This window comes from Equus asinus, chromosome 7, assembly GCF_041296235.1.
Source record: "Equus asinus isolate D_3611 breed Donkey chromosome 7, EquAss-T2T_v2, whole genome shotgun sequence".
Lineage (NCBI taxonomy): Eukaryota > Metazoa > Chordata > Mammalia > Perissodactyla > Equidae > Equus > Equus asinus.
Genome location: NC_091796.1, coordinates 50,147,364 through 50,175,148, shown reverse-complemented (window position 1 = coordinate 50,175,148; position 27,785 = coordinate 50,147,364). Strand labels below are relative to the sequence as shown.

The 27,785-nt window shown below is 37.0% G+C and overlaps 1 protein-coding gene across 21 annotated transcripts in view; it reads right to left on the bottom strand.

The window, feature by feature from the left end:
• DLGAP1 (DLG associated protein 1) overlaps window positions 1-27,785 on the bottom strand; it is an 843,533-nt gene that overhangs the window by 168,604 nt on the left and 647,144 nt on the right. For all 21 annotated transcript variants that reach the window (XM_070513311.1, XM_070513314.1, XM_070513313.1 and 18 more), the window contains one exon: window positions 10,311-10,488. In XM_070513311.1, the coding sequence (XP_070369412.1) occupies window positions 10,311-10,488 (178 nt within the window). The remainder of the gene's footprint in view (window positions 1-10,310; window positions 10,489-27,785) is intronic.

The window sequence follows — 27,785 nt, the reverse complement described above, 5'->3', positions numbered from 1 at the left end:
AAAAATTAAATATATGTATTATATATATCCTTGCTTTCTAGGAACTACTTGGAGATGCATTTACAAGTAAATGCATCTTATTTGTAACTTATTGTCAAAAACAGAGAGAGAGAGAGAGAAGGAATGAGCAAATGAATCAAAATCTTAGCAATCAGTGAATATGAATCTGGCTCAAGGATGTAAAGAGTTCTTGGCATTCTACATGCAACTCTTTTGTAAGTTTGAAATGATGTCAAAGTAAAAAGTAAAACAAACTATATATGTATGTGTGTATAGGTATATACATATGTGTATACGTATCATTTATTAGATTTTACCCTTTTCATCAACAAACCAAACATAACAAAGAAATAGTAAAATATTTATCCCAGTTAAAGTAACAGCTATTAAACTTGGATGACTATCTTTCCAGAGGATATATGTACTCCCTCCTGTATTTTTCATAAAAATTGAATCATAAAGTAAATATAATTCTGCAACATGTTTTTCTTTCTGCTAATCTTCTAGATTACATTTATATTCTTAATAAGATTCTCCTTTGTTCTCCTTTAACCTTTTGTTTTTATTGTACACAGATACAGAAAACCACACAAAATAAATGTATAACTTAATAAACTATATAATAAGGCAAACACCTTTGTAACCACCACCCAGATCAAGAAACAGAACTTTTCCAGGCACCCCAGAAGCCCCTCCATATGCCCCATCCTAACCACAACCCCCACCCTCCCTCCAAAACTCACTACTGCTGAGTTTTATTGCAATCACTTCTTTGCATTTCTTTATGTTTTTTTTTTTCAGCCAAGTGTGCATCCCCAAACACTATAGTTTAGTCTTACTCAGTTTTAAAATTTGATGTAACTTTTAATTCACTTTTAACATACAGGTGTCCCTCCAACCATTTTCTTTTATCAGAATTTATCTATGGAAGCATCTGAGGCGTTTGACCTGTGAAGCTTCCCTTAGTCTGGATTTGCTGATTTCACTCTCGTGGTAGGATTTAGCATGTTCCTCTATCTTTTGTCTTTCCTGAAAATTGCAAGCTGGAGCCAGAGGCTGGATCAGATTCAGGTTCAATCCCTTTGGCAAGACTAGAGGTCACGTGTTCTTTCATCCGGAGCCATGTAATGTCTGGGTTGTCTCTTTTTATGTTGTTTGGAGTCATTGTGCTCAATGTCTAGATCCACTAATTCACTGGGCGTTGCAAAATGGGGAAATTCTAATTCCATCATGACTTCTACAGTTACTAACTGGAAGATTTTTATAAAGAAATGATTTCTCTCATATTATTTGATTACTCAATGATTTAGTTCAGATAGGAACAGCAGGAGAAATGATTGATTTTTTCCCTTTTATTTACTAATTGACAAGATAATAAATTTGTTTCCTCTTATCTACCAAAGGTGATCTATTAATTTTTAAAAATAGAAAAATGAACTCATAGATTTAAAAATATTCGACGGTTTTAAATTCACTTCAATGATTATTCTTAGTGAACTCAAATTTGTCCCATCTTTGGCCAGTAGGAGCCTCTTAGGTTGGCTGAGTCCTTTTGATGTGAAAGTAGTAGTCTTTGATAGCTTCCTTGATATCTAATATGTCAAGGGATTTCAAACTCACCTTATACTTTTCCTGCCCAGTCCTGGAATCAGTATTTTTCCAAAAAGCCTTTTCTTTTTCAGTAGGAAATGGTATGACAAGAACGCAATCTGGGCGCCATGAAGCTTCATGGTCATTGCCTTGGGTTGATGCTTGTTCAGTGGGCAGAACTAGGTTATGAATACGTCCAATTCAAATTCAGACTGCAGAGTTTTAATGTAATCTCTTCTATATTATACTTATACTTATATCTTTATGCCAAACTAAAAATCCCAGTTCTCAAGGACATGGGAGATGATAGGATTGAGATAGTCTACAATTATTCATTTGCTTTTTTCCACAATATCTGCACAGCAGTCTCAGAATAGCATACAAATACTATTGCTCCCCATATCATTGTTGGAAACAGTTAACAATTCTTTTTTTTGCATATGTTCTCTCTATTCTTTGCTCATTTTAAAATAGCTTTGCTATATTTACATCACCAGAGCACATAACCTATATGTTCTCTCCTGCTTTAGCACTCATTTAGTCTTAATTTTACAAATAACTATATATTTAATACTTGTCACTACTTTTTTCATAGAAAAAGATTATTCTTTATCAAACTTATACACAAATATAGGTCAAATAGTTCTAGACAGCTTATAAAGAAAAAGAGCAGGCTCCCGTCCCACCCTGCCCACCCAAGATTCTCCTTACCCAGAGGCGACCACTTTCAATTCTTCCAGCTGGATCTTATAGTATTTGCATCCATATTGCCAAAAACTTGCTTATGTGAATCTCTTGATAATTTCATAGACCTCTGTCTGATAACCTCTTAATTTTCTTCTTGCCCTCGAAGCATCACTCTTGGACCCTTCTGTCCTTCTATTATAATCCATGGCTGGCAAGCCCACTGCTGTCCTGGGATCTCCCTTCCCCATCATTCTGGGGGTGCCCTTTGTTATCTAGCCTGTGGTAGAGACCCTGTTTCCTCTTCCTTGTTTTATTCCCTCCTTTTGGTGCAGCGCATCTTCCAGTGCTTTCCTGGGCGAGGCAGCCACCTGGCATTGATGGAAATGTCTGTATCCCACCTCCACTGTCAAGGGAGAGCGTGCTTGCATTTAGGATTCTGGCTTGCATGCTTTGTTCTTTCAGATGTTTTCAGGCTTCGTTCCTTGTTTCTTAGCCTCTATGTATGCTGGAGATTGACTCACACAGATACTTTTCTCATTCCTGGCCCTTTCTATGGTAGCTGGTCTCCCCTTTCCCCTCTGGAAGTTGTTTAGGATCTTCTTGTCCCGAATGAGCTAACATTTCATGATGCTCTTCCCTGTGTGGATCTTTCTCTACCCACTGTGCTGGGTACCAGCTGAGCCCTCTCAATCTGCAAAATCATGTCTTTCAGTTCTGGGACTATTTCTTGAATTATTTCATTAGTGATTTCCATCCTTCTGTTTTTTCTTTTCTTCTGGAACTCCTACTAGTCAGAGAAGTCCAAGTCGAAAAGTTCAAAGAATTCCAAGCACAAGAAACATGAAGAAAAACACATCAAGATACACCTTAACTTCCAAAACAATATCAATGAAGAACAAAGCTGGAGGACTCACACTTCCTAGTCTCAACACTTACTACAAAGTTATAGTAATCAAAAAACTGTGGCACTGACATAAGGACAGACACACAGACCAATAGAACAGAATTTAGAGTCCAGAAATAAATGCACACATCTATTAGCCACTAGTTCTTACATATGGTCATTTTGGTTGTCCAAAGCTCATTGTCTGGTAGATTCCTCAGGATGCACTCATGGAAGCAATATTCCCTGCATTCATCCATACTTATAATAGTTTGTCCATCCTTTTTATATGTGAAAGTCAGTTTTTCTGGATATAAAATCTTTGGTTCACATTTTTTCCCCTTGAGTATAATAATATGTTACTCAATTTTCTTTGGGCATAAACTATTGTTTTAAAGAGTCTATTGTGGTTATTGCTCTATTGTTGTTAAAGAGTCTGATAATTTAATTTTTGTTCTTTTTAAAGTTATTTGCTCTTTTTGTAAGTCCAAAGATTTTTGTTTTTTAATTCTTTAAAGTTTTGTAATTTTATATGTCTTGGTGTTTATTGCATTGGGTCAATTTCTCAGGCACACGGTATGCTCTTTCAATATGTAATTTTGAATCATCTTTTCGTTTCAGGAAAGTTTTCTTTAATTACTGTTTGTATTATTTGTTCTGGTCCTTTGCTTTGATTTTCTTCTTCAGGGACTTCATTATCTGTATGTTTGATCTTTGTCTATCTCCAATATTTATCAATTTCTCTTGAATTCTTTTTACCTCTTCATTTCTTTTTGATTTTAAAAATGTACTTCCTTTTTAGATTCTATTTTTCTTAGTGTATTAAATTTCTCATTCATATGCTTCTGTATTCTTTCTAGTCTAATCTTCATTTCTGAAATGATTTTTCTTGTACTTCTAATTCTTTCTTGAGTTCTGTGACATCATTTGTAAGTTTTTGAAATTCACATATATCTTTTTCTTTCATGTCTTTGTCATTTTCTTAATGCCCCGTAGCTCATTTTGAAATAGTGTGTTACAGTTTTGATCTGTTTCATGGGTGTGCCTATCTGGCATGCTTTCATTTTCTGTAGGAATGTTATTCTGTTTCTTACTCTCTTTTCTTCTTACAGTGACTTTGAATGTGATCTAAAGTGTGTATTTATTGTTCCTCATTTTCCTGTAAAATTAGTTTTTCTGACCTTGAGAGGGTGATGCATTCAGGATTTTCCCCTACATTCACAGGGCTTCCTCTTTTATTGTCTTAGCATTGTGTTGCTTTCCAAGATTTCCTGATTCTTGTGCTCCTGCCCCCAACTTTTACCTGAACCTTGTCCTTTCTTCTTTGCTATTGTCTCTGTCTTGCTCATATTTGATTCCACTCCCAACTGCTTCTTTTCAGTCCTGGGCCCTGTCCTGGATGGAAACACTGGTTGGTTGGTTTCTAGTGTACATATCGGCTCAGATTGCTCCAGCCTCTTCTGACCTTACTGCAGGCTCCTTGAATTTCTTGCTATTAGAATAGGTAAATCCTTCCCAGTTTGAGGTGCTCTTCTCAAGTAGGCCTCCTGAGCTTCCAGTGAATGCTTGCTGCTTGTTTTGTCCTGCTATGCTCAAGTCCATCAGGAAGGCCATTGTTTTCCTCTATATCCTCCTATGCAAAAGTGGAAACAATGCAGGCTAATGGCTACTGGTGGTTTGTTCTCATCTACTTAGATTTTGGGTTCATAGGATATCTTGTCACCTCATTTTGTTGTAAATGTTGTCCATGAGTTTTTGGTTTTTCTATTTAGTTGCTCTGTCTTCTTTTATATAGAGACTCAGGGAGAGTCAGACACTAAGTCATTTACCACTATAATCTTGTATAGTATGATTGTACCAGAATTTACTGAACCACTCTTTTGTGGATGATGATTCAGCTATGTCCTTGAAGAACATGCTATGACCAACATACTTGTGCATTTATCTTTATATACTGGTGCTTTTATTTCTGTATTATAGAGTTCCAAAAGTGAGATGCCTGTGCCAAAAGATATGTTTTATCTTTTTGTCAATTTTACCAATTTACTTTCTAAAACAATTGTAGCAATTCACTCCGAACAGCAAGTAAGCTAACCTTGTTTCTCAACAGTCACCAGAACTGGATGTTAGCTGTTTTTGCTGCTCTGATAAGTCAAAAATACTATTATGCTGTTTTGATTTGTCTTTACCAGCCTACTAGTGTATATGAGCCTCTTTTCCTATATTTATTGGCCTTTGTATTTTTTTCCCTCCGATTTGCTATTTCATAAACTTTGCCCTAAATTCTTTTAGGTTGTTTATCTTTTCATACTAATTGGTAGAAACACTTTAGGCAACTGGGACATTAACATTTTTCTTGATATGTTTTAATATTCCCCCCTTAATTGTATTTTTTTTTTTTTTTTTTTTTGGTGAGGAAGATTGGCCCTGAGCTAACATCTGTTGCCAATCTTCCTCTTTTTGCTCAAGGAAGATTGTCACTGAGTTAACATCCATGCTAATCTTCCTCTATTTCGTATGTGGGATGCTGCCACAGCATGGCTTGATGAGCAGTGTGTAGGTCTGTGCTTGAGATCCAAACCCATGAACCCTGGGCCACCGAAGCAGAGTGTGTGAATTTAACCACTATGCCACTGGGCCAGCCCCCATCAATTATATTTTAACTTTACAATGTCTTTTACCACACAGAAATGTTTAATTTTTAGTTAGAATAGATGTCAATCTTGTACTTTATATTTTCTGGAATTCTTATTTTATTAAAACTTATAATTCTCACCATAATATCATAAGCATATCTTCTAATTTTAATTTTTTGTTGTTTTGTCTTATTGCTTGTATTTTAAATCCACTTGGATTTATTTATTTATTTATCTTTGCTGAGGAAGATTAGCCCTGAGCTAGCATCTGTGCCAGTCTTCCTCCACTTTATATGTGGGTCACTGCCACAGCATGGCTGATGAGTGGTATAGGTCCACGACCAGGATCTGAACCCACAACCTGGGTCGCCAAAGCAGCACACTGAACTTAATCGCTATGTCATGGGCTGGCCCTGATTTATTTTTTTTATGGGGACAAGGAGTAGTTTAATGCTCTTTCTACTTTATCATGGGAAATTTGCTTGAATTTTCTGATATTCATTTTCATCATCTGTAAAATGGGTATAAGAATACCTACCTCACAGCAATGCTGTAAGGATAAAAATAAAATAATATATACAAGTGCATATTATATTTCTAGACACATGGTAGGCACTCCATAAATAGTGGGTATTATTTTGTGAGATAGGGTAGTGGGAAGAACAAGACAAAGTACTCCAATTCTTTAAGACTTGCACAATACCTGCCTATTACATTCACTTTTTAAAAATGATGTAGAAACCCAACATGTTGCCAGACAAAATATGTCTGGGCTTCTAGTTTACGATCCAGATGAAGATATTTGAGATTTGGACTTGAAATAAATTAAGACATAAATTAAGCTAATTTGAAAATGATAGTTACTATGCCAAATATTTAAAAAATAGGCGACTTTCTAAAATTCTTTCTTCTCAAGCTTTACTTTTAAAAGGCCTCCATTTTTATTAGATGCATATATAGTAAAAATAAAGAAAGAGAATAAACATATAAAAGGATGTTCAATTTTTTTCTATCATCCAAGCCCAATCTGTTTTTAGGGATTTTTATTTCTATGAGGTACGAATGGCAGAAACAAACAATTTAGTTATTCTAGGCCAATTTCTTGGCTCCTAACATTTTACTTTGATCTTTCTAGGAAGCTTTGATGAATAATATATCAGGTTTTCAAAGGGAATAGGATACAATGCACTTAAATTCTATATTATTAGGGCAGCTATTAGTGATCCATAAGAGAGACTATCTCCAACATCATAAATGCCAAACACTTTCTGAAAAGTCTAGAGTATATACGGTAGTTTTGCTTTGAAGCAGAAACTATTCTCCTTTGAATAATAACAATGTTGGGACTGCAATAGAAAGTTCGAAATTATCCTTAAAGATACTGTGTTACTTGAAAATTGAATATGGAACCAGAAAAATGATGTATCATTAGGAATCCATTTAGGATGGCTATTCTTTCTGTATTTTACTTAAGGCAAAATGATTACACCATTGAATTGCAGAGCTTGACCCGCCATAGCATCAAGGCCCACATGTGCCTCTTCAGCGACTTGCTGATTTCTTACTAAGCTGTTGCTGGGAAGTGATGTTATCTCCAGGAAGATTAGACCCACAGCATAGGGACTAAAAGCTGTCATCTGTGTGGGTGCAATGTCCTGCTGGGGGACATATCATGTTCTCCTGCTTTAAATATGTAAAATTATGAAAGCAGTGAATGTGTATAAACATTTTTCCAACAAAAATTTTTAAGTACACTGATGTGTTCTGCATGTACAACAGCTGGATTTATAGCATATTTTACAATTGCAGAAGGCTATATGACCACGAGGCTGTCCAGAATAAAGATAAGCTTAACAAAGTTTTAACAAAGTTTGTTAAGCTAAACAAAGCTTAACAATACTATTGTAAAAAGTATTTCACAATACTTTTTATTGTGAAAAAACTAAGGAGAAAACAAATCCAAATTTCACCAAAATGAGGCACCAACTATTTCCCTGAGTTGGGATAATGAGTATCCTGGTACACGTGTTAGCAGCATAAATAGGTATGCATGCTCTTGGAGATTTCTCTAAAGCAAGGAAATGTACAGTGGGCAAATACTGGAATCCCACATGCCAGCTTCCCTGACTCCCACCCTGCCTTGCTCTCGGAGCCTCGCTGTGGTTTCTGCCTTTGCTCTTCAAGAATCCACTTAGAGCAGGGTGGTCTATTTCAATGGTAGGGACAAGGTGAGAGCAGTAGTCCTATTTCAGGATCTCACCCTGACAGATCAGAGATGCTTCAGTGCTTAGCCTATCACTCACTTCAGTGCTTAGTCTGCCACCACCACCCCCCCTATCATCACCACCACCTCCATTGCCACCACCACCATTATCACCACCACCACCATCATCACCACTACCCACCTCACCACCTTCACCACCACCACCACCCACCTCACCATCTTCATCTCCACCACCACCACCACCACCACCATCATCACCACCACCCACCTCACCATCTTCATCTCCACCACCACCACCATCGCCACTACCCACCTCACCATCTTCACCTCCACCACCACCACCACCATCATCGCCATCTCCACCACCATGAGATCATTACCACCACCATAAGCAGCAGCACCACCAGTAGCTCACCTTGATGATCACAATGTCTTCCAAACTAGCTTCTCTGCTTCTAGCCTTTCATCCTCTTCAACCTTTCCTACATTTTTTTTGCCAGATTAATTATCCTGTATCAAAGTTCTGCTCATATCTCTTGCCTGCTTAAAAGCTGAAGTTTTCATTAATCTTTAAGCACTCCCATTCCTAATGAATAAAGTCTAGTCCCCTGGGCCTGGTATGCAAAATGTCTCCAGGTCAAAATTCAGAACAGATTTCCCATTGCTGCCTTTACGAGTATTCTGAGTATTCTGAGTAAACTAGAGCATTCACTATTCTTTGAATAGGATTTAGACTAGCAGTTTTCAAAGCTCTTATCAAATATGACCTTTTTAGAATTGCTTGGAATATTTGTTAAAATGCATATTCCTAGAACTCATGAGTAGAAGCTCTCTTTTTAGAATCCTGGGTACTTAACACTTTTCTCTCCTTAGCTTTGGGATCTCACTGACAATTTTGTGACCACAAAGAAAGTTCCATTTAACATCTGGTTACTTACATATCTTACAGAGTGTTAACAAGGACTAATATTAGGAAAATAGAAAGCAGTTAGCACAGTGCCTGACTCAGTAAAGGTGGCTCTTATTGTTCATTCTTGCCCCACCTACCTCAGAGTATTTTTGTGGTGTTCAAGTAAATAATGTTTGTGATAGAATTTTTATATTTTTTTGTATGCTCTCCATTAGACTGTAACATTTTGTGGGGCAGGAATTATTCATCACTGAATTTTTGCATAATCTGGCCCAGTGTTTTGCTCAATAAATATAAGCTAAATTAACTGTATGGTACTTATTATTTTTTTTTATTCTTTTTTTGAGGAAGATTAGCCCTGAGCTAACATCTGCCACCAATCCTTCTCTTTTTGCTGAGGAAGACGGGCCCTGAGCTAACATCCATGCCCATCTTCCTCTACTTTACATGTGGGACGCCTACCACAGCACGGCTTGCCAAGCAGTGCACAGGTCTGCACCCGGGATCTGAACTGGCGAACTCCAGGCCACTGAAGTGGAGCGTGCGAACTTAACTGTGGTGCTACCAGGCCAGCCCCCATATGGTGCTATTTTTAAAAATTGTGATATAAATTTGAATTCAGAGTTCCTAAACATCATTTTTAAAAAATGCCTTCTTTGTTCTCCTAGAGGAAGCCCCCGGGGCACCTCTGGTGGCCCCTGAAAGCTGCAGGATCAGGTCTTCCAGCAGTCCCAGATTCGCTCTGCCCCTGAGCTTGCGCAGCCCAGCCCTCTCCCACGCTCTCTGGGCCCTTCGATGGGAGACACTGGAGGAGCCTCAGCTGAATATTTTGGACGCAGCATTAGGCCACCTTTACTGAGGCTTCATCCCCAGGTCTGCACACCACTTCTTAGCAGTGGGCTCTGGTCTCATTACCAAGACACGATATTCACCTAGGACCCAGCTGAGGTAAACAGATCATAGCTCATTTCCTGTGCCTCTATCTCTGTCTTGATGACCTGCTTAATACTTGTCCTTTTATGATCAGACACAGCCTTGGTTTTGCCAGTGATGCCTTCCCTGTCCTTCTATCTTTCAAGCATCTTTACAACTGAAGTTTCATCCATCAACTCCTTAATGAGAAATTGCTGGTGCTAACTGACTGCTAATGAATTTCCAAGGGCTCCCCCCATGTGCTGTATCCATCTGCAGAGGTCTCCTCCCCTGCTGGTAGACTGTTGATACGTGGCGTTTGCTGTGGCTGAACACATGCAGCATTTAGACCAGACCTCTTGCCTGATGCATTAGCGGTCTGCGTGGGGAGTGACTGCCTCCTTGCTTCATGCCCTTTCAGTTTCCACTAACCCTGTGTAGCTAATGGCCTGCGGCCACAGTGCTCACCTGGCTGATGGTGCTCATGGCTCGCATGTAGCTCTCATTCCTGGAGCGGAACTTTGGTGATGTGAGCAGGCCGGCAGGGTCAAGGCTGTCCAGGCTTCGGTTGATGGAGACTTCGCTTACCGCCCTCAGGTAACTGTGACTCCGGATCTGGAGTTTGGGGGAGTGCTCATTGGAAATTCTAGAAGAGAACAACCAAAGGGGTACATTTTTTTAGTCATATTCCAAAATGTAGACAGTAATAAGATGTGGCTGTACAATCATTGATGTGGCATCCTAAAGACTGGGGCAAGCAAAACTGCTGCCCTCCTATGATCGTGAAACTCCCCCATCGTGTCTCAGAAAGAAAATCTTTAATAGGAAATCATCAAATTCTGATGACACTAGAGAGGAATAAAAATTCATTTCAACCCATGAAATAATTTCCCCATTCACATTTTCCTAGGTATCCTGGGGAGGGAGAGAATAACTGTGACTGCCCTGCCCCAGAATTCTGTCCTGTGTAATTTGTAAGCTTTTCCTTTGTACCCATTTCTTTTCTGTGCCATCTTTTTGTTTTTGGACTTTCTAGTAACGCCAAGTAGGTGTATATCTATAACTATATCAATATCTCTCTCTCTCTATCAATCTTTCTATCATCTATTTATCTATCTAATCTTTGTCTTGTTTAGTTGACTAATTTAGCTAATTAAATATTTTAGCCATTAACAATGCGCACATCTCTAAATCTTGTTATGCAAAGACCACCCAGACCACCCGTTACATACTAAGGAAACTTTGGATTTTTTCCAAGATGCATTTTAAAATTACAGAAGTAGGGAATGCTCATTGCAAAAAGCCAAGCTACGCAGAAGTGCACAAAGCAGAAAGTGGGTGTCGCTGTCTACCCTGCTCCTGCTCCAGAATTCCACACCCCTGAAAGAACCGCCCACAGCAGTTCAGTATATATCCTTCCTTACTCTTTCTACACATATACAAGCAATTTTTTTTAGTAATTTTTAAAGTTCGTTTTCGCATGGGATTCAGGGTGATTTTTCTCTCATTATTAAATTTCTTTTATTTTTGCTGTAACATTGCTTGCAATTAAAAATTAAAGTTGATAAAGAGAAAGGTGTATGCCCAATATAGTTGCTATTATATATCATTATTCCGGAGATCCTAGCAAATAAAATTCAGAAAATAAAAAAAAGAAATAGGGAATATAAATATTGTGAAGGAAGAGACAAACTTTAATTATATATGTACAGACTATATAATTAATTATTTGGAAGAGAAAAGAAAATCAATTGAAAAACTATTAGAACTAATAAGAGATATTCCCAAGATAGTTAGATACAGGGTAAAAATAGAGAAATCGATAGTTCTATATACTGCCACCAACAAATAGAAATTTTAATTTAAAAATCCTATTCAAAATGGCAAAACTGTATAAAATAAGTAGAAACTACAAAAAAGAAATGCACCAGGATTTTACGAAGAAAACTATAAAACTTTATGGTAGGTAATAAACAATGTCTAAATAAATACAAAGAAAAACCATTTTCCTGGATGGAAAACTCAATATTGTAAAAAAATTAAATTCTCTCTAAATTAATCTATAAATTTAATGCAACTGCAATAAACATTCCCACTGAATTTTTTATTGGAATGTAATAAACTCACTTTAAAGTTTTTCTGAGGCTTGTAACGGCATTATTCACAATAGCCAAAAGGTGGAAACAACCCAAATGTCTATCAACTGATGAATGGATAAGTATAAATGTGGTACATCTATACAATGGAATATTATTTGGCCATAAAAAGGAATAAAGTACTGATACATGCCACAACATGGATGAACTTTGAAAACATCCTGCTAAGTGAAAGAAGCCAGTTACCAAATACTACAGACTATATGATTCCGTTTATATGAAATGTCCAGAATAGGCCAATCTATAAAGATTGAAAGTAGATTAGTGGTTGCCTAGAATGGGGTGGGGGTAGAGGGGAGTTGTAAAGAAGGAGGAAGATGGCAGGTTTGGGGGGGCGATATCTAAAAGGTATGGAGATTCTCTTTGGGGTGATGAAAATATTCTAAAATTGTTTGTGGTGATGGTTACACAACTCTGTGAATATACCAAAAACCATTAAATTGTACATTTTAAATGGGTAAAACTGTATGGTATGTACATTACATCTCAACAAAGCTATTTTAAAAATTAAACGAGGCCTCAAAATAACCAGATTTCCTTATGAAGACAGTTTAGAGAGTAGACCACTGTGGGCAAAACCAGAGGAGAAAAGCCAGTCAAGGTGGTTGCAGTGTCGCCATAATTTAAACAACAAGTGATAGGACTGAGTTAAGTATCAGCAGGACTTAAGAGGAGTAGATAGATTTGAGAGTCCACATGAAAATTAAAGGAGGAAGAGGACAGAATCTAAGAATAGCCAGAAAATAAAGAAAAACAAGGCGATAAATACCCCATCAGACCTCAAATACACTTTATAGCTACAAAGATGAAAACAGTGTGGGGTTAGTGAAGGAACAGACACATCAGTAGAATAAAACAAGGACTCCAGAAACAGAACCGAGTATATGTCTGAATTTAGTATATTGCAAAGGTGGCGATTCAAATAAGTGGGGAAGAGATCAACCATTTAATAATGGTGCTAGATGAGTTGTGCATCCATTGGGGGAAAAAATGGATTCCTACTATCCATGCGGATTAAAAATCAAAATCTTTACAAAGTTAAAGCTATCTAAAATGCTATGGAAGAATGTATTCTAAAATCTTAATTTCTATACCTAAAAATTAGAAGAAGAAATTTACCAGAATTTTATGAAAAAACCCGCAAAACTATAAAACCTTATGGAAGTTAATAAAGAAAGCCTAAAGATATATGAAGGGAAATGGTGGGAGAAAGATTTTAGAAGCACGATGTTAAACTTAGTAGCCATAAAAAAAGAAAAAAGATTGACAAATAGAACTACATAAAAATGTAAAATTTTGTTCAACAAACACTGTAAACAAAGTTAAGAAAAGTCATGGAGTAGGGAACATATTTGCAATAATACACAACATAACAAAAAGGGTTCACATCCATAATATCTAAAGTGGACTTAAAAATGAATTAAAAAATAATGCGTTCAACTTAATAAAGATGGGCAAAGGCTATAAAGAGATAATCACAAGGAAACAGATACATAAATTCACAGGAAAATAAATTTATATGCACCAATCTCACTAGTAATTAGAGAAATGTTGATAAAAAATAAGATACCATTTGTACATCAGGCCCATGCACATCTATGTCCACGTCTTCAGATGGTAAAGATATTCTCCACATCCCAAACATCCTCTTAGCAGTGCATAATACTGCACCCATTCTTGAAACTTATATGAAAATACTTAAACATAATAGTTGAGGGGCCGGCCCCGTGGCCGAGTGGTTAAGTTCGCGCGCTCCGCTTCAGCGGCCCAGGTTTCACCGGTTCGGATCCTGGGCGCAGACATGGCACCGCTCATTGGGCCATGATGAGGCAATGTCCCACATGCCACAACTGGAAGGACCCACAACTAAAATATGCAACTATGTACTGGGGGGCCATGGGGAGAAAAAGCAGAAAAGAAAAAAAAAAGATTGGCAACAGTTGTTAGTTCAGGTGCTAATATTAAAAAAAAAAAACTCGAAAAAGACTCAGTAATAGTAAAACCTGAAAATTTCATTAGCAGCCATTTTTTGCAATTACACTGAAGGAGGGATCAAATTAAAACAGATCTAGAATTTAACATCAAAAATAAACTTCTTATGTATTTTACTGTTACAAAAGAGAAACTGATTGTTCTACGAATGTTCCCTATGGAGCCTTCAAGTAGCTGCCAAATGTGAACATACTTCTGCGAGGTCAAGCAAAGATTTTCCATGTGCCGTGTGCTATTATCGTGATTCACAATGGGTCACTTTATAAATGCCTATGCCAAAAATCCCAACCAACAAACAAACTGAAGAATTCATTTTTTTCGTTCAATTTCATTTTACGATCTCTTCTAGGAAAAGAGAGCCTTAGCCAGAAGCATTTATAACCTAAAGATCACTTCCTCTTAGAACTTGAGAGTTGTGTGACAAATGTGTTTCTTTGGCTATTTTGCAACCTGACCCAGAGCAATGACATCGCCAACATAAAAGATGATGCTGTTCCAAATGGTTATCAGGGCAGCAATGGGGGTGGCTGTTCCATAAACAGTGTATATTCAAAAGAAGACGTGAAAGTCTGGTGTTTTGAAAAATGAGTGTCTGCTGGCTGAGATGGGGAAATGGGGCATCTTGCAACAATCATTCACCCTGGCCACTTGTTACGAAATGGGGCATAATTCCCAAATTTCAAAGTGAAAAATCATTCAGAAGGGATTGAATAGTTCTACTTTGGTGAGTCATTCCTGATAAAACAACACATACTTTAATACTACACTAGGTATAAGGAAATGAACTCTTTTATCTTGTCCGCTTAGAGAGCAAAGCCCACAGCAATCAACATAAAGGCTATAGTATGTACATGTGCTCCTGATGCAGAAACACTTATTGAAGAAATATCAAAAAATAACGCACTGATTACTTTATCATCATCTCAAAAGAAAATTGATTTGCTAAGAAGAAAGGGAGTGTGCCTATTCAGAAATATCAGCTCTCATGTTAGATTAATTATTTTCGATGTTGGCCTATTCAAATGACACCCGTCTTTTCTACTTTTTCCCTAAATTACCTATGCTAAGTTAACTTTTCATGGCTTAGCACAACTAACTGAGATTTTGGCCTGGTTGAGTCCCATTCATTATCACGTCCTTTAAATGTACCCAAAGGCAGGACGCCCCTAGGAGACTATGAGGTAGCTACAAAAATGAGCTTGGCCCAGCGTGTCAGTAAGGTTGCCATTGCAAAGAAGAGAAAATGCAATAATATTCAGACCACAAAATTTTTAACCAATGTCCCAAAAGAGAAAATTATTAACTTTGTAATATATTATTAAACATATAAGTTCACAAGATGAATACACTCTGGGGATCTAATGTATAGCAGGGTGACTACAGTTAATAACACCATGTTGTGTACTTGCAATTTGCTGAGAGTAGACCTGAAACGTTTTCACCACACACACACAAATACACACATAGTAACTATGTGAGGTGGTGGACAAGTTAATTAACCTGACTGTGGTAATCATTTCACAAAATATCCATATGTCAAATTATCACATTGTACACTTTAAATACATACAATTTTATTTGTCAATTATATCTCAATAAAGCTAAAAAATATAACTTAAGATGGTTGGGATTTTTTCCTCCAGAGAACAAAATGTTTCATGATTCCAGATCACTGAGTCTAAGGGGAGAACTTCTGGAGGTGACGGGCTATCTTACTGACCCATCTGCACCTTAATTTTTGTTCTTTTCCACTTTGTCTTGCCTCTAACTTATAAAAGTACTGAAATTTAAGGTTATTTCATAGGACTCAGAGGAAACATGCTATTGCCTCTGGGGGTCAATCCAATTGCTCTATTTTGAAAATGAAAGTATTTGGGCCTTGGTGATGACACTTTGATCAAATCACTCTCACAAGCATTCACGGGTTAAAGTGCAACGCTTTGATTCCTCGGTCTTCAGTGTGGACAATGGTACTCAGTGGGTGACACTGCTTGGTCACTAGTTTTAGGGAATCAAACGCAGGGTGTTTTATTGGTCAGTCTGCTTTGGTGAAAGTGAGTCCGGCTTTCTTCTCGGAAGGTCCATGTGTAACCCCTTTATAGTTCTTATAAAAGTATAACTTTCATTAAACTTGTTCACTTTGATAGTTGCCTCTTGAGTTATTTCTACTTCATAATAATATCTGACATTTATTACCATTTACAAAACCTTTGGTTACTATTAACATCAATCTATAGATAAAGAAATCATGGTTTCAAGAGGTTGGGTAGCGTTCAATGTAATTTAAACGGAACCTTTGTCTTCTCCTGACTTCCACATTCCCATTCTCTTCTCATCTCCTATTTCTTGGGGAATCTTGCCTGAACTCTCATTTGGGCTCCTATTCCTCTACCTTGCCCTTAAACGTTTTTAGTTCCTAAGACTACAATTGTTTATCTTCTCATTTCACTCTACATTCTCTCCTTGGCCAATCTCATCTACTCAATGGTTTCTACCACTAACTTGATGCTGACAATTCACAAATCTATCTGTGTCCATAGCTCTCTCTTAAATTTCAAAACTAAACTTTTGATTAACTACTGTACATTTCAGTCTAGATATTCCTCAGGTATCAACAGTCATCATGACCCCTAAATGAACACGTTACCTGCTCCCTCAAATTTCCTTCTTTTCTTTTATTCCACATTGAGATGAATGGCACTGAAATTTACCCCATCAACCAAACCAGAAATCCAGGTGTTTATCATGTCTCCTTTTCTTAACTGTCCAAATCCAGTCGATGATCAAATTTTCTCAGTTTTACTTCCTGTATACATTTAAAATTACCTTCCTCCTCATCTTCCTCAGGACTTCTTGCTCCGTTACTTCCTTAGTTCCTGCTTCATCTTGATTCTCCTAAACCAGGCTCATTCCCACCAGTCTTGTACCCTCAAAGGCATCTCTCTTCTCCTGCTAGCGATTAGAATACTCTCCTGCTTGAAATCCTTCATGAATCTTCTTCATTGACAGGAGAGTCTAAACTTTTTACTTTTTTACTTTTAAACTTTTTACTTTTTTTAAAAAGTCTAAACTCTTTACTTACTTTTCGAGCATCATCTTTTGCTACTTACATATACCAGGCATACAGTCTCACGCTTCTTTATCTTTGTACGTGTTATTTCTTTTGCCTGGAATACATTCCTTTCTCCACTTTCCACCCACAAAACTCTTACTCCAACTCATTTAGCAGGTCACCAGGTGTTAGAGTGTCGATTTAGGTCAGTTCTTTTCAGAAGGCCTCCTTTGTTCTCCTCAGACCAAATAAAGGACTTCTCCATCTATACTCTTACAGTGTCTTTTACATTTCTCTGTTAGATACTTTTTCCATTGCAGTAGTTTTTTCCTGACATATCTGTGTACTCCCTAGATTTCTGAGCTCTTAGAAGGTAGAATCAATATTTTATTCATTTTGTTACACAGTGGTAGATTAGCACTTAATTTTTTTTAATGGCTAATAATAATAACCAACACTTACTTGAGTGCTTTCCTTATGCCAGGCCCTGCCCGTGGATCATCTCATGAATAGATGAGTGAATGAACACATAAATGAATGAAGACGGTGACTCAACTGTCCATTACTCTAGACATGAAAAAAGTTTTCAAAATTCTCTTTTCTCACTTGTAGTTAAGACCCTTTAAAGGATTTTAAAAAAGCTTCATTGAGATATAATTCATATACCATAAAATCCATGCTTTTAAAGTGTACAATTCTGTGGTTTTTAGTGTTTTCACAGAATTGTGCAACCATAACCACTATCTAATTTTAGAACATTTTCATGATCTTCCCAGGAATTGCCAAATTCCTGTATCCACTGGTAGTCACTCTCCATTCCTCCTTACCCTTAACCCCTGGAAACCACTAATCTATCTTCTATCTCTATGCTTTTATCTGTTTGGGACATTTCATACATATGGTACATATAATCTGTGGCCTTTCTTTCATGTAGTATGATGTTTTCAAGGTTCATCCATGTTGACACATGTATCAACACTTCATTCCCTTTTATGTTGAACAATATTCCATTGTATGGATTTACATAACAATTTATTTGTCCATTCATTAGCTGGTGGACATTTGGTTGGTTTCCACTTTTTGGCTATTATGAATTATGCTGTTACGAACAATCATGCACAAATTTTTGTGTCAGCATATGTTTTTAATTCTCTTGGCCACAAAGGCTATGTAGGAAAATATTATTCAAGATAACAAAGCAAGAGACTTTACATATGTGGTGGGACTTTTGAAAAAGCAGAGTAAGGACTTTAGCAACTCTAATTCTACACAAAATCAATTTCAAAATACTGGCAAAACTATTAAAATCAACCATTTCAGATTCTGGAAACCAAAGGCAGAGAACAAGCTGAACATTACTTTTTCAAGAAAAACTACTGAACTTAGATAAAAACAGTGGCGTCTCTGGTGATTTGACTTAGGAATACTCCCATCCCCTTGCTCCCTAGCTCCATGGCACAGTAGCTATACACAGATGGCACCCTGAAACCAATGCAGGAGTTGCACCTCTTGGAGTTCTATTGAAAGCATCATCTTTAGCACACAGTAACATTTTGACTAGTTTCACAGCTCTCTGTAAAAGACCCATTCCCAGGGCATTAATACTATTTGATCTGAGAGCTGAGATCAGTGGAAAAAACCCTACACCAGGTTGCTATTGAAAACAGCAGGAATTGGCTGAAATTGTTAACATTACAGCTACTTAAGGCTCTAATTTCAGTTGGAAGTGGAGCAAACAAGAGCCTGACCCAAAATTTAAAAGAAAGACTTGGAAAATTTGATGGCTATAGAGGATATTGAAAAGTTTTGATACACTGCTGAATATCTAGAAGGCTGGATGTATGCACATGCCTGGGGAAGACATGATAAAAGGAAGGATGTTGGTCCTTCACCTGTGGTTGACCTTGAAAACCTGCACAAGCAGGAAGCGAAAGCTAAGGCTGATTTTTAAATCACCTGAAATTTCAAACTGTGCCTTCATATACAGATGCCATTGGTAAAAGGTGGAAGACTTATTGGCTTAAGGTATTTAAAGAAATATTCTGACCAATAATTGGCTGATCACTAAACTATGGTGACCCCAGGGTAAACACAAGGAAGCCAGGTTTAAAAATGTGAGGAAGAACTTAAAAAAAAAAAAGGAAAAGAAAGAAAGTGGAGAAGTCAGTGGCTGTACATTGAAGGGAATACAGAATCTAAAGCAGTGGTCCAGGAAAGTTGCTATAAAAGTAAGCAGCAACAGGGTAAAACAAACAAAGAAAATCAACAACAGAAAAAAACTGGGTTAAGAGAGAGAGAAAGGATGAAGGGGGAAATCTGTAGATTAAGAAACTCAAAATACATATCAAATTAAGGAAATGGGAAACATGAAGTGTGGTACACTTGGATAATAAAACCATAAGGAAATGCAAGGGAGGGGGCTGGCTCCATGGCCTAGTGGTTAAGTTCAGTGCACTCTGCTTCAGTGGCCTGGGTTTGGATCCTGGGTGTGAACCTACACCACTTGTTAGTGGCCATGCTGTGGTGGCAACTCACATACAAAATAGAGGAAGATTGGCACAGATGTTGGCTCAAGACACATCTTTCTCAAGCGAAAAGAGGAAGATTGGAAATAGATGTTATCTCAGGGCCAAACTTCCTCAGCTAAAAAAAAAAGAAAAAAGAAAAAAGAAAAGCAAGGAGTGATTATCATAAAAATAAGGATGGGGCCAGCCCAGTGGTGCAGCGGTTAAGTGTGCACGTTCCACTTTGGCAGCCCAGGGTTTGCCAGTTTGGATCCTGGATGTGGACATGGCACCACTTGGCAAGCCATGCTGTGGCAGGTGTCCCGCATATAACGTAGAGGAAGATGGGCACAGATGTTAGCTCAGGGCCAGTCTTCCTCCGCAAAAAAAGGAGGATTGGCAGCAGATATTAGCTCAGGGCTAATCTTCCTCCAAAAAAGAAAAAGAAAATTAGGATAATGGCTACTTTTTAGGAGAGGGAGACAACTGTGACTGGGTCTGGGTATTTGCCTTATAACAATTCATTAAGTCTTATATTTGTTTTGTGTGATCTTATGTACATGCATTTTAGTTTTCAATTACAAAGGTTTAAATAAAAAGGAAATGGGGGAGGATATCTGATTCAAGAGTGGCTACAATATATTATCTAAAATGTACAATTTTCAGCAAAAAATTATGAGAAACAAGAAAATATGGTCATAGAGAGGATAAAAACCAGCTGGTAGAATGTGTTTGTGAGGGGATCCAGATGTTAGACTTAACAGACAAAGACTTTAGATCAATTATAAATATGATTAAAGAACTAAAGGACACTATGTATAAAGATTTAGAGAAAAGTATGACAACTATGTATCACAAATGAAGAATATCATTGAAGAGACAGATATAATAAAGTAAGAATCAAATATAAATTCTGGAGTTGAAAATAATGATTTTTTCCTGAAATGAACTAAATAAGTAATAAATGCAGTAACTAAATGAATCATTTATCATTATTAGTAATAACTAAATAATAATAACTAAAATGAAAAATTTACTCAAGGGGCTCACAGCAAATTTGAGCTGGCTGAAGAAGAATCAGTAAATTTGCAGATAGGTCAAGAGATATTATGGAGTCTGAGAAACAGAAAGACAAAGAAAGAAGACAAATGAACAGAATCTCCAAAGATTTGTGAGACACCATCAAACACATCAACATACCTGTAATTGGAGTTCCAGAAGGAGAGGTAAAAAAACCTATTTTAGGAAATAATGCTCAAAAACTTCCCAGATTTGATGAAAATTGTAATCTACATATCCAAGAAGCTTAAAAACCTCCAAAAACTATAAACTCAATGAAATCCACACCTAGCCATATCATCGTCAAAGTGTCAAAAGGAAAAGACAGAGAAAAATCTTGAAAGCAGAAAGAAATGACTCATCACATAAAAGGATCATCAATAAGATTAAAAAATGACTTCTCATCATAACCCACAGAAGCTAGAAGGCACTGAAATGGAAATTTCAGAGCACTGAAAGATTGTTAACCAAGAAGTCTATGTACAATAAAACTATCTTTCAGAAAAGAAGTTAAGACATTCCCAGATAAATAGACTGAGAGATTCATCATCAGCAGACCTTCCCTATAAGATAGACTAAAGTGAATCCTTTCAGATCAAAAGAAAAGACACTGGATAAGAACTCTGAAGAAGAAATTAGGAGCACTGGTCAAGATAATCATATAAGTAAAAATAAAGACAGAACAAACATATTTTTGGAAATCTTTTCTACCCTAAGTTATTTAAATGACAAATCCATAAACAATAATTTCAAAACTGTGCTGATCGTTATAAGAATAAAGATAAAGATGTAATTTGTATGACAATGATAGCGCAAAGGAGGGAGTAGTGAAGGGAGCTATATTGGAGCAAAGTTTCTATGCATTATTGGAATTAAATTAATATTAATCTGAACTAACTCATATTAAGATCCATATTCTTTTTTTAAATTTATTTTCAGATGTACATCATAATATATTTCGAATTCTGTGTAGATTACATCATGTTCACCACCCGAAAACTGATTATAGTCCATCCCCTCACATGCTAGCCTAATCACCCCTTTTGCCCTCCCCTCTCTTCCCCCTTCCCCTATGGTAACCACCAATCCAATCTCCAATGCTATGTGTTTGTTTGCCGTTGATTTTATCTTCTACTTATGAATGAGATCATATGGTATTTGACTTTCTCCCTCTGACTTATTTCACTCAGCATAATACCCTCAAAGTCCATCCATGTTGTCACAAATGGACGGATTTCATCATTTCTTATGGCTGAGTAGTAGTCCATCATGTATAAATACCTAAGATCCATATTCTAATTCCTAGACTAACTACTAAGAAAATAATTTATAAATATATAGTTTAAAAAAAACAACAAAGGAATTTAAATGATACACTAGAGAAAAAATACATAACATAAAAGAAGGCAATAATGGAGGAACAGAGGAGCAAAAGAGACATAAGATATACAGAAAACAAATAGCAAAATGGCAAATCTAAATCCTACCATATAAATAATTATATTAAATGTAAATGGATTAAAAACTCCAATCAAAAGGCAGAGATTGTCAGACTGAATAAAAAACAGGATCTAACTGTTTGCTGTCTAAAAGAGACACCGTTTAGATTTAAAAACACAAACAGGTTGAAAGTGAAAGGATGGCAAACCAAAAGAGAACTGGAGTGACTATATTAATATCAGGCCAAATATACTTTAAGACAAAAAATGTTACTCAAGACATGAAGGACATTTTGTAATGACAAAATGTCAATCCATTAGGAAAAATATTACAATTTATAATACAGATGCACCTGACAATGGAGCCCCCACATACATGAAGCAAAAACTGACAGAATTGAAGGGAGAAATGAATAATTCAATACTAACAATTGGAGTTTTCAATACTCTACTCTCAATAAGTAGAGAGTATCCCCAATAAGGATACCACAATTTACAGAAAATCAGCAAGGACACAGAAGACTCGAACAACACTGTCAACCAACCAGACATAATAGACATCTATAGAACACTCCATTGAACAAAATCAAAATACACATTTTTTTTAAGTGCACGTGGAACTTTCTCTAGGATTAGGCCATGAAACAAGTCTGAATAAATTTTAAAAGATTGGAATTATACAAAGTATATCTTCTAACTACAATAGAACTAAATTAAAAATCCATAACAAAAGGAAATTTTGGAACTCCACAAGTATTTGGAAATTAAACAACACATTTCTAAAAACCCATGTGTCAAAGAAGAAGTTACAAGGGAAATTAGAAAGTATTTTGAACTGCATGAAGATGAAAATCCAATATATCAAAATATATGGGATGTAGCTAAAGGAGTGGCTAGCGGGAAATTAGCAGTTATAAATGACTATATTAAAAAAAGAGAAATGTTCTCAAATCAATAATCTTAGCTTTCACTTTAACAATCATAAAAAAGGAGAGCAAACTAAACCCAATGCAAGCAGAAGGAAAACATAATAGTTACTAGAGACAAAAATGAATGAAATGAAAAACAAAGAAATTAAGTTGTTTTTGAACAAAACAAAGGTTGGTTACTTGAAAAAAAATCAGTACTTTAGCTAGATTAACCAAGTAAAAAAAGAAGAAACAGATAACCAAAATTAGCAATGAAAGAGGAAACATTACAATTGACTTGTCAGAAATTAAAAGGATTATAAGAGAATACTAAGTTCAAAAACTTAGATGAAACAGAAAAATTTCTAGAAAAACAAAATTACCAAAACTCACTCAAAAAGAAATAGAAAATTTGAATAAATCTATAACAGGTTAATAAATTGAAATTGTAATTAAAAATAATTCCACAAATAAAATCTCAGACCCAGATGGCTTTACTGGTGAATTATATCAAACACTTAAAGAAGAAATAATATCAATACTCCACAAACTCTTCCAGAAAATAGTGGAGGAAGAAACATTTCCAAACTCGTTCTATGATGCTATTATCACCCTGATACCAAAGCCAGACAAAGATGTTATAAGGAAAGAAAACTATAGACTAGTACCCTCATTAATATAGACGCAAAAATCTTCAACAAAACAATAGCAAACTGAATCCAACAACATACAAAAACAATTACATACTATTACCCAAGTCAGATTTATTTCAGGAATGCAAGGGTACATTAACATCCTAAAATAGATTAATATAACATACCATATCAATAGAAGAAAGGACAATAACCACATGATCATCTCAACAGAAATAGATAAAGCATTTGACAAAATCCAATAACCATTCATGATGAAGACTGAAAAAACTTGGAATAGAAGGAAACTTTCTCAATTTAATAAAGGGCATCTAGAAAAAATGTACAGGTAACATCGTACTTAGTGGTGGAAGACTGAAGACCTCCCCCATAAGATCGGGAGCAAAGCATGAATGACTGTTCTCTCCAATCAACTTCAACATCATGCTGGAGTTTCTAGACAGTGCAATCAGGCAAGAAAAAGAAATAAAAGAAACTTTAGACAAGGGAATACCTGATGTATTAAAAATTGACAATGAAATCTGGACACTGGATGCAAGTCTTGGCTGTCTTATTAACTATTTGAATGACTTTGAAAGAAATGACTTGAAATTCTTGGGATTCAGTTTTCTTATCTGTAACATGAGAGAGCTCTAAATATCTATGATGCTATAATAATGGTTGCTTGAGTTTAAAGTGATTTTCTTGATGATATTGACCATGCTTGGCCAACAAATATTTACAGAATACAGCAGGATTGCAGGTGCCTGACTTTCCTTTGTTCTAGGTGCTCACATTGCCAGCCACAGACTCCTTTTTTTCAAAATTTACTTCTTTCACAACACCACATTGTTCCTTAAACACTAATTTTCCTTTTCTTTCTTAGGATTGTAATTTCACAAAGGGATCCATTTCACCAACTGGTTAGCCCCCTCAGAAGAGCACAGCTTAGACACAGGGCAATTTCTACAGTTTAAGATACAAACTGAAGGAGCAAACTCCTTTATCTCCCGCCATATTCTTTGCTTTCTTCCTCCATAAATGTTTGATACAAGGGCTGAGTGTGAGCACTACTTCTGGGAGACATTCCAATTGTCAAATGCTGTAGACCTTGCTATCTCTCGGAGGCCCAAGGCTCAGGGTAGGGTAAAGGGGAGTTGAGGGAATAATCTTGGGGATTCATTTGATGCTACACCTTTTATTTGCTCCATCAACTTTGCTCTACAGGAAAAAAAGGACTGATTTAGGTGGGATTGCTGACTGTTCAACTGAGGAGACTATCAAAAAGCCACAGGCTTACTATGAGCAAGTCACATGCTAGAAGCTGGGATAATCCATTTTAGTTATAAAGTCTTGTCCAAAACAAAAGTGCAGCTCTTTCCACAATACTTCATCAGATGCAGAAATTATCAACCTAAAATTCAATCCTTCCAAAGCCCCAAATATGTTTATCCATCATGTTTAGACTCTCCTGACACTTGGAATTCAAGTGTTCTTTCCTCAGACTCTCTATACTATGCAACATTAGATTTAAGGCAATATAAAACAAATGGAACTATTCATAATGCTTGTGCCAGATGTTATGGAGGACACGTGATTCCTGCCCTTGAGAACTTCAGTCTCTAGGTTGAGAGCAACACGCAGAACTAGCTTTAAGATAATCAGTGTTAAGCTTATAACAGATGTTCAAGAAAGCAGCAGTAGACGGTAGAAAAGGAAGAGACTCATTGGGAGGGGAGGCATTAGGAAGAGCTTCAGAGAGAAGATGGCTTTGAGTTAGACCCTGAATGGTAAGAATGTCACCAGGTGAAAGTGAGCCAGACAGAAGGTGCTCCAGAGCCAGGGACTGTGAGAGCAAACCCTGGAGGCACAGGGTGCAGGGCAGTGTCCAGGATGGCAGATACCCAGGCTGCTCAGGTGTACAGGGCTGAGCCTGCTCTCATCAGAGGCTTATTGCAGTGTGTTGTAACTGCCTGATGGTCAGTCTCCTCAATAAAACTGTGGGTTCCAGAGGGCAGTGACCACATCTGGGATCATGGGAATGTATGGACTCCATCACAGTATTCTCAAAGCTCAGCACAGTGGCCAGCATATATTAAGCCAATATTTGTTAAAGAAGTGTGAGAGGGGAGGTCTGACAGTCCCTAAGACATTGTGACAAGAGGCCCAGTAAGACCTTGATGAGGGCCTGAAGGGAATCAGGGCACTAAGGAAGGCGAAGACCATCGAGGCACACAGGGCTGACTCTGAGAACTGGCAGTGGCTGACAGGGTGGTGATAGATGACCTGCAGAGTTCCATTCCTGCGTGACAGAAAGCAGGGGGGTGATGCCTTACACCATGATATACAGGCTATAGTCAGGCCCAGGAGACAAAGAGACTTCTCTCTTTGGCAACAGTAAGGAAAGAAACTTTCTTAATACTTAAACATATCCAGCAGAGTTTTATTGCTGGCTGGTTGAGGATGCAGCACTTAGTACACAAAGAATTGTTTCCGAAGAATCCTGTGCAGGAACTTTTGGACTACGGCCTGCTTTTACTATAGAAGGAGGTCTGTGCGAGTACACAGTGCATGTGCACTTAGGTGAATTATCACCTAGAACTGAACAGCTGAACCAGAGTAGCGGGGCTCCTTCTCTGGCATTCTTCTGCTCCAGGGTTACCAGTTTTATGAAAACAACTCTTACATATTACCTCAACATGAATCCTGCAATTATCTTCACTTTAGTTTGCTTAGGATCAAACTGATCACTAAACCAATTTAAGAAATCCAGAGAAAATGTGATTTGCTGCGGGGGTGGTTGCCTTTGACACAGGTAGTTCCACAGTGTGGAGCTTGCTCTGCTCAACTTCGCTCTGCAATTTGATAAACCTGGCTTCCAGTCTCGGTGGGCTCCACGGCACTGGGCAAGCCACATTGTCCTCCTCTTTAAAATAGGGATAACAATACCCATCTTACAGAGTTGTTAGAATTTACTGCACAATAAGAAACTCTCTCTTTCTCTAGCTGTGACAAAATACCCATAAAATTCACCATTCCAACCATTTTTAAGTGTGCAGTTTAGTGGCATTAAATATTCACCTTGTTGTGTAACCATCACCATCATCCATCCACAGAATTTTTTCATCATCTCAAACTCTGTACTCATTAAACTCCCTATTGCGCCCCCCACCAGCCCCTGCCAACCATCCTTCTACTTTCTGTCTCTATGAGTTTGACAACTCTAGGTACCTCATGTAAGTGGAATCATACAGTACTTGTCTGGCTTGTTTCACTTAGCATAATGTCTTCAAGGTTCATCCAAGTGGCGGCATGCGTCAGAATTTCCTTCCTTAAAGGCTGAATAATATTCCTTTGTCTGTACGGACCACATTTTGTTTATCCATTCATCCATCGATAGACACTCGAGTTGCTTCCATTGTTTGGTTATTGCGAATAATGCTGCTATGAACACGAGTGTACAAACATTTGTTTGAGTCCCTGTTTTCAAGTCTTTTGAGTATATAACCAGAAGTAGGAATCCTCCTTTAACAGAAGTACTTAATCTTTTCTATTTCATTTCTTAGCAATTAAGCTACCAACAAATTTGGGGGTCAGCATAATAAAAACAAACCGTCACCACTTTTTTCCCCTGAAAAGACACTCTATTGATCATTTATGATAAGTTTTAAGGACAATAAATAATATAGTGGTATTTCAAGGACTAAATATTATTGTTATGGCTGAAAACAGAACAATGATACTTCTATTATTTGGTGGAAAGTATGGTAATAAATCCAAGTATAATTTTCCTGCCATAGTAATTGCAAAACAGTAATATAATTAAAACTTGATACAGTATTATTGAGAATAAATTGCATTGCCATGATTAAGACATTCAGAAAAGTAATTCCATTAGCAATTAGAGATTGCAGAAAGACTGTTGACAATAGTGTCAGTTTATGAACCAGTAAGGAAAGAAATAATGTCATCACTAAGAAAGATGTGATGACAATTCAAGTGTACTAGCTGGTAAAGAGCTCACAATGGTACTTCTTAGGAGGGGGTGGAAACAATGACCTAAATGCTGCTTTGAGCTGAATACAGAGTGTTTCTTTTTATCTAAAGAGCATCAGGGCAGAGCAGATGTACTTACACAGATGTAAGTTGACATTGACAAATTGGAGCAGTTAAAACCTGTGTAAAAGTATTTTGATAGATT